Genomic DNA, 8,332 nt, shown 5'->3' with positions numbered 1-8,332 from the left:
TTTGGACCAACACTTAGAGGAGCACTGGCCCGGGGGGGTTTAAATAAAGATGACCCTCAGGCTCCGGAAACCCAAGGGAAAAAGAGGCTAGGTGGCAAATGGTAAAACCAAGATTGGGCATTGCTGGAGGAGTTTTATTCAACGAGAACTGTCAAGGGGTTCCCATTATAACCCAACCGCGTAAGAAACGCAAAATCCGGGAACATAACACCGATATGACGGAAACTAGGGCGGCAAGAGTGGAACAAAACACTAGGCATAAGGCCGAGCCTTCCACCCTTTACCAAGTATATAGATGCATTAAGATAAACAAGGTAATATGGTGATATCCCAACAATAAACAATGTTCCAACAAGGAAAGATCTCCAATCTTCACCTGCAACTAGCAACGATATAAGAGGGGCTGAGCAAAGCGGTAACATAGCCAATCAACGGTTTGCTAGGACATGGTGGGTTAGAGGTTTGACATGGAAATTTGGGAGGCATGATAAGCAAGTGGTAGGTATCGTAGCATAGTCATAGCAAAAGAGCGAGCATCTAGCAAGCAAATATAGAAGTGATTTCGAGGGTATGGTCATCTTGCCTGCAAAGTTGTCAGAATTGAGTTGATCCTCGTAAGCAAACTCAACGGGCTCCTCGTTCACGAACTCGTCTCCCGGCTCTACCCAAACAAGAACAACAAGCAAACGGAACACAATCAACCACGTGCAATGCTCAAGCAACATGATGCAAACATGGTATGATATGCGGGATGCGGTATGCGATGCATATGCAAGATTTGACAAAGGAATGATTGAACCTGGCCTCAACTTGGAAATCCAAGAGTTCCACTGGAAAGGTGAGGTGATTTCGGTTGAAATCGATATAAAGAACACCGGAATCGGATGCACGGTTTGGAAATGGCAAGCAAAACAAATATGGCACCGGTCTGCGATAATCAGCAAGTGACCAACTAAATGCAACAAGATAAATATGCTACAACACCCAAACATAACAACAAAATACATGGCAGGGATCCACTCATGATGCTTGACAATAGATGAACACTGAGCTACGGCTAATTCACCCATTAACAGGTTCAAACAAGCATGGCAAAAGTGCAAATGATAACAGGTTTCAGACTTCGTGAAATTAACACAAGTCTGAAATTTATCATCAGGTAGCACACTTTAGAGCATGAAAACTACAAGCTACAGGAACTTAACATGACAAAGCAAGGCATGTCATGAAGCTACTCAAAGCACTTAACAAAAGTCCCTTAGTGACCTTGAGCCAAAAGGGATCAGAAAATACAATTGCAAGCATGTGAACATAGCAAAAACATAAACAGATTCAGACTTGGTGAAATTCCAGGACATGACAAAAACAGATTCAACATGTCATGTTTACAAGCTTGATTAACTCACTACAAGGCATGTCATGGCATGGGACAAGTTCTAGCAGGAAGTATACATGAGAATGAAGCTAACCATGTGCCGAACCACCTCATAGCATGTTTGAAATAAATCACACAAAAATGGCAAAACAACATCATGATGTAAAATGACATGTTTATGAACTTGCTCAAATGCAGAAACTAATGCCACCACGGGATTGGTGGGATTTTTCTACCCCAAAAACATATATAATATGTTGGGGTTGCTGTAGAAAAAACCACCACAAGTGCAATAAGTTAAAAACTGCCCCAAATGGAATATGTCAGAACTGGCATTTTCCTGAAGTGGAAATGTCCAGAATTGGACTTGCCTGATTCGGAAAGATTCCCTATTCCAGAAAAGGAATATTCGCTGGACTAAAAGATACTCCCTCCATTCCAAAATATAGTGCGCCTGCGCTTTCCGAGGTCCAACTTTGACTATAAATTTAACCAACGAGACCAACTGCGGCGGGAGAAAAAATTATATAAATGAAAACTTCTTTCGAATATGAATTCACTGATATAATTTTTGCTCCCGCCGCAATTGGTCTTGGTAGTTAAATTTACGGTCAAAGTTGAAGCAGGTGGATAAAGGAAGCACTACATTGTGGAATGGAGGGAGTAATTAAAAGAAATAAGAGAAGGAGGGGGGTGAGGATGACATGTGGGGTCTTCCTGTCAGTGACTCCAATAACCCAAAAAAATAGGCCTAGTTTAATCTGCGCCAACGGGGAATCGAATCCGGGTCACCTGGGTGGAGACACGGCGCGGGAACGAGTCGGGCTATTAGCGTGATTGTGATAAGAGGGGAGCTCGCTCCTTTTGAGGTAAGCTCTCCTGGTACGGGTTCCTCTCCTGGGCAGAAGAGAGAAATGCCGACGGCGCCGGCGAGCAACGGCGGCAACGGCGGGGCTCAGGAGGTGGCGGCGGGTGTGCGGGATCAGCAGGGCAGTGCGCGTGCGGTGCAGGAAGGGAACATGCGCGCATGTGTGGGTGTGCGTGTGGGCAGGAGCTTGCCGAGCTTGCGACCATGGCGATGAACACAGCGAGGCAGGGCTACAACAGCACTGCGTGAGCTGCTGCACTGCAGGGGCGTGCGTGCGTGTGTGTGAGAGAGAGCAACTTGGGTATCCGAAGCTGGAGAACGCGCGGGCGCACTGCAGCAAGTACACACACAAGGAAATTTGCAGACTTTGGCGGAGCATCGCGAGCGCGTCAAAGACACAGATCGGGCGAGTCCTACAGGGTGTCTACACGCCATGCGAAATACTGGAGAGGGAGGTGCGTTACCCAGCTCACCCTAGGACATGACGAGCTTGCCGGAGACGCGCTGAAGGCGACGAGAGGGAGCTCTGAAACTGGCGGGGCTGCTGTCCGGGAAGAAGAGGAAGAAGACAGGTCGGAGAAGTCGATCTGGAAGCCTTGTGGCCGCGTGCATCGTGGAAGGAGACATAGCGGAACTTGGCGGACTCCCCCATGGCGGCAAAAGAGATCGGACGTGGTCGGAGAGGCTACCCCGAGCTCGAGCTCGAGCTCGGCCGGAGCATGGTGGGCAGGGCGATGGCGTGGGCGTGGAGACTCACCTGGAGGCGGAGAGGGAAGAAGATGAGGGGGAATCGGTCAAGAGGAGACCCTAGGGCACCGGGGACAACTTTATAGGGGTCTAGGGGCGAACTCCGGCCGTCAAATCATCGAGAGTACCGACGTGGACACGCTGGATGCACTGCCGTACAGGAGGACGAAGCTCCTGTACGCGTGGGCTGACTGGGCTGCAGTTGATGTGCTCTGATGGGCTGCGGGAGAGGGAAAAGCCCAAGTAAGGCCTTTGCCCTTTTTATTTAGTTCTGTGAATTAAATCCACAGCTGTAAAAAAAAGAAAAGTCCAGGGAGGTAGGAGAGGTATATGGCAGAAATAGAAATAGCCACAAGCTCCTAGAATTATAGGCCATTTGAATAAATTGCTTTGGGGATTTTTTTAAAGGAAGAAAATTAAATCAAGTTTGAATTAAATTTGAACTTGAGTCAATTTTTAACCTAACCAAAACATATTCAAATGAGTTGAAAATTGGCGGAGAGGATGTAGGCATGGTGCAAGATTTAAAGGGAGAAGATGAACATTAATGGAGTAGTGCAAATATGGCACTTGCAAGACAAGAAAAGAAAGGGAAGGAGAGGAGGTGATGGTGCAACGGTTTGAGAGGGTGACAAGGATAATGCACATGATGCTCATGGCTACAACATGAATGACCAAATGCAACATGGCAAGCACAAAGCTATACTAGATATGACCAAGATGCAACATAAGATGGCAAAAGAAATATGACAAGTAAAGACAAGACAAAGCGAAGGGAAACAAAGCAAACGCAAAATGAAACCCACCAAGAGGAAAAACCACAAGGTATTGAACATGCCAAGGCTGGATACATTGCCAAATTTGGAAGTTTTACAACTAGGGTGTTACAGTCGAGGTCCACCGTCTCGTCTTGGGTAGCGAACCTGGGAGACACGGTGGCGGCGGCCGAGCCTGCCTTGATGATGTCGTCCATGTCGGCCTCGGTCACGTCGGTGTCGCCGAGGTGCAACGTGGACGCTTGTGAGAAGGGCAGCGCGCCACGATGGAGAGAGGGCGTCGGGGAGGTCGTGTAGGCCGGCGGTGAGTAGTTGTATGGCGGGTACTGCACGCCGGCGAAGGGGGTGAGGGGGTGCGCTGGGCCGGGTGACCATGGGGGAAGGTGATGTTGGGGTTGAACCCACCATGCGCGTCCCCGTCGGCGTAGCCCGGCGAAGGCGTGCATCCCCACGGCTGCGGCGATGGCGAGAAACCGGCCGGTGAACCGACACTTTGCTGGCTCCAGGGCGCGTACTAGGCGTGGCCGCCGGGCGGTTTCATCATCCCCACGCGGGCCGCCTCGGCTTGTTCTGCCGAGCGCTCCGCTTGATCCACCGCAGCCGCAGCCGCAGCCGCGAGCGCCGCGCTGTCCCGGGCCTTCGTGGCGTTGGCCCTGTTCCGCCGGTCAGTGGTGACAGCCTCCCGACGCTGAACTTCCGTCTTGCAGTCGGCGTTGGACATGCTCGGTGGCTTGGATGGCGGCGCCCTCGGGTTCCTATGCTTCGGCTGGGCGACGGCGACGGTCGAAGCAGTGGCGGCGCGGGGGATCACGTATTTCTTCGGCGGCATGGCGGCCGACTGGGAGGGGAGGAGGGAGATTGGCGGGAGGAATGGGGCGAATGAGAGGGAAGCCGGGGGGGGGAAAGCGGGAAGAAACGGCGGAAAAAGGCTCTCAACTCGCCGATAAAGCGGCCCCACGCCCCTTTTCGCTTGTGCCGGCGTCCCCGAGCGCGCCGGGTTCGGCTCGGGTGCGCTGGCTGTTATTTTGGCCTAACCCAGCGAAAAACGGACTCATGGGGCGCGACTGGGCCGACTTTCGCCGGCCGGCGCTAAAAAATGCTAGGGAGGGGGGGGGGGCTCTTGGAGGCGTGGCTGAAGATGCTCTTATGGGGTTAGATTTATAGGTTTGTTCTTTTTCAGATTTGGAGGGAACTAGAAATTGACGGGGAGTGAAATTTGGAGCTCGAAATCCATGGCGCCCTATTTAGTTGGTGAGGGGATTGAGATTTAGCGTCTTTGTTCAAAACAGAGCTTCAGTGCGTCTTGCAAAGTTTTGAGTAATCTTTTTTTTTCGAAAAACCTTTTCTCAGGGGCAGGGGTTTCTGCAAGTTCCATTAGAAGAATGGAGGCGACCAAGTTTATAAGGAAACATCAGACCCAAAAACCTAAAATTGCCTGGTTGGTTGGGAAAGGCCAAGTGAAAACCAAATGCTCTACATAACAAACAAAAAACCCACTAGAGATTGGGTATAGGGACTTGAAAGAAAACATACACTGGCCCGTTCCTCGAATAGATAGCATATATTGCCACAAATTATCCCAGCAAAGCAGCAATATTACACAGCCTGCAGAAGTCTCGGCTGCACAGGCTACAATTACACATCACACACACAATCACTCTAACACCTGACCAGTTCCCAGGTTACAATTAGCTTAGCTTAGGTTTTTGGCAGACAGCAGCAAATATATAGCAGTACAGGAGACCACATATACTGCCAGTTAGTACACTGGATAGTGGAGACGTAGTAGGTAGGCAGGTACGTACGTAGGTGGGTGGATACATATATAGATATACGTAGCTAGTAGCATGGCTGCATGACAGAAGAGAGGGAGCATGCTTAGGTAGGTTTATCTGATCTGGAAATGGTTCAGCGGCGGGTTCCCCGGGTGGGTACGCCCGTCCTGGTCGGCGTGGCGGCACCCGTCGCCGCCGTTGGCCTCCGCCGAGCTCTTCCTCCGCCGCTCGTTGTGCCCGGCCAGGCGCCGGCGGCAGCTGCGCTTCTGGTCGTCGAACTCCAGAAGCTCGTGGAACCTGCAATGCAATGCCGATCAAGAGCAGCAGCAGTTTTCAGACAGAGACGACAAGAAACAGGCACAACATTGATAGCAACACCAAACAAAGTACCAAGAGATGAAAACTACTCGCAGCACGTGAAGTGAAGCAGCAATACAAAATTTTGCCGCGTAACTGGAGCGAATTAAACGAAGCTATTTTTGCAGCTGTACCGGTGGAATCTGGTGCTGTGCTCATGCATGTGCATGCAAAAGCAGAGACAGTCTATTTAGTCCTGTTTATCCGTACAAAGACCCCGAACTTCCCCTACACCGCCAATAATTAACCTCCAATTTTTAGCTTGCAATTTACAACGGTGCATTGATCGATTTAACACGGGGTACCTGAAGAACAGAGCATGTGTGTGTGTGTGTGTGTGTGTTGCTCTGCAGGAGTGGTTCTGAACTCTCGTACATTATGGTCAGAGCATCATTCATAGTTCTAGTTCTACGGTTCCTGGTTCAATTTATTTTTCGAGTTACAGGTTATGAAAAATCATGATGGCTTTCTGAATCAGAGGACCACATTTGGTTTGTTTGTTCCACTTGAATTCACCACCTATGAGTAATCAAGAACTTCTGTAGCAATGTCTTTGTCGACACCTTAAAACTGCACTAGGACAGCACGAACAGGGCCAGCGACCAACTGCACTCTGGAAATGAACCGGTCCACCAGTACCACCACCACCACTACTGCTAGATTAACTTCAAGCTACACTGTTAATCCCACTGGTGTACCCTCCTTTTGAAAAGCACACGTTAAAATCTAGACAATAGAAGGACTCGTCTGTTCAGGAAAAATGCCAAGGTGACAAGGGAATCTAATATATACGGAGATAGAGCAACATGCAATTGTAGTGTTCCTAAAGAGCAAAGATGTCATTTAACCACAAGAAACATAAAGCATCTGAAAATATGCAGCAACCGGTCGGGCCGCAGGTGAACAGATTAATCTAGGACTGACCACCACATCTTCTATCAAGCACCCAAACATAGCTAGCAGTGAAGGCACAGACTGTTTTGCAGCTAAACTGCTCGGGGAGCCAGAAGCTGCCCTGGCCATGGGTTTAGGCAAATGGCAAGGACCAAGTCAAGTTGTGATCATCTGCACCGACAGGAGCTAAAAGTCTGTGTCCCATAAAGAATATGTACAGCCACTGCCACAGCCACAGAGCCACTATCCTTCCCAAGCAAACAAGAAAGGACAATGATGTGCACTATGGTCTATGGTGCACTAACAAAGCAAGAAAAGAATCCTCTGGATGACATGTGAGACCTCAGACCTGGTTTCTCTTATCCCACTTCTTATCACTGTAAGCTTGCCAGAGATAATACAAACAGGGTTACTATCTAGCATAAATGAAACAGTAACCTGCACTAATACTTTTCTTTTCTTGAGCCTGGCCTCTTATCACAGACTATCAGTGTTGATTGGAAGGCTACCAAGAACGAAGCCAAGAGGTATAGCCTCATGCATAGTGGTTCTAAAATGAAATCTTCTTAGAATTTCCACTTGAAGAGTTTTGTGAAGGTTGCAAGAAAGCTAGTAAGAGCCAAATTAATGGATAATCTATGCACTTGTTCATATATGGAGTACCTTTAGAAGGAAGGAAGGAAGGAAGGAAGGAACCAACTGATCATGAAGAAAATGGATCCTAATTAAGAGGACGTGCTTGTGAATTTATCCTTACCGGCTGCATTGCTGGCAGAAGCGCTGGCGGAGGCCGGCGACGACCACAACAGCAGCCTTGGCGTGCGCCTCGCACACCTTGTGCCTGCGGTGGTACCGCTTCGCCTCGCTGAGGTCGGCGCCGCACCTCTCAGCCTGGCAGCTCGGCCCGCCTGCCCCAGCCGCGCCCGTCGCCACGGCGCCAGCAGCACCACTGCCCCTCCTCACCGCCACCGCCGCGGCAGAGGAGCTCGAGCCGCCGACGGAAACCACAGGAACGTTCACGAGCTTCAGCTTCTGGTCCTCCTCGCCAGACATCCCGTCGGCTCGGGCCACGTCGCCGGCCGCAGCTGCGGCGGCGAGCGCGGCCATGGACGCTGCCGAGGAGGACTTGCGGGACTTGTCCTTGCGGTCCATGCCTTCCGGTGAGGCGCGATGAAGATGAAGCTAGTTAGGGCTCTTCTCGGGAAGCTGTCGCGGAAGTGGAACTGTGGAGCTAGCTGATGAGTGGAAGGAGAAGGAGAAGAAGCGGAGGGGGTGGAAGGAAAGGTCGAAAGGGATATAAAGGCGGGTGCCGTATGTGTGGAGGCAGGGCGCACATGTGGGCGCGCTGCTACACACAATACGGTCCTGGTCTTTGTATATACTGTAGAGTACGCACGTACTAGTACGTAGGCACGGGTAAACATACTGACATGTTAAGTCACATGGTAACACCGCTGACCCAACGACCCAAGGACATAAAATGGATATGCCATCTAGCAACTCTAACAAAGTCGTCATATAGCCCCAACCGCCATTAAAA

At 50.2% G+C, this 8,332-nt stretch overlaps 1 protein-coding gene across 1 annotated transcript; it reads right to left on the bottom strand.

Annotated features, from left to right (window-relative positions):
• Window positions 1-5,308: 5,308 nt before the first annotated feature.
• On the bottom strand, window positions 5,309-8,077 carry LOC125537295 (squamosa promoter-binding-like protein 13). The gene is made up of 2 exons (XM_048700589.1): window positions 7,550-8,077; window positions 5,309-5,838 (listed from the first exon to the last, which is right to left on the bottom strand). The coding sequence occupies exons 1-2, from the start codon at window positions 7,942-7,944 to the stop codon at window positions 5,655-5,657; spliced, it is 579 nt and encodes a 192-aa protein (XP_048556546.1). The 5' UTR covers window positions 7,945-8,077; the 3' UTR covers window positions 5,309-5,654.
• Between the last annotated feature and the right edge of the window lie 255 nt (window positions 8,078-8,332).

This window comes from Triticum urartu, chromosome 2, assembly GCF_003073215.2.
Source record: "Triticum urartu cultivar G1812 chromosome 2, Tu2.1, whole genome shotgun sequence".
Classification (NCBI taxonomy): Eukaryota; Viridiplantae; Streptophyta; class Magnoliopsida; order Poales; family Poaceae; genus Triticum; species Triticum urartu.
Note: the sequence above shows the minus strand (reverse complement) of the source record. Positions and strands in the feature narration are given on the sequence as shown.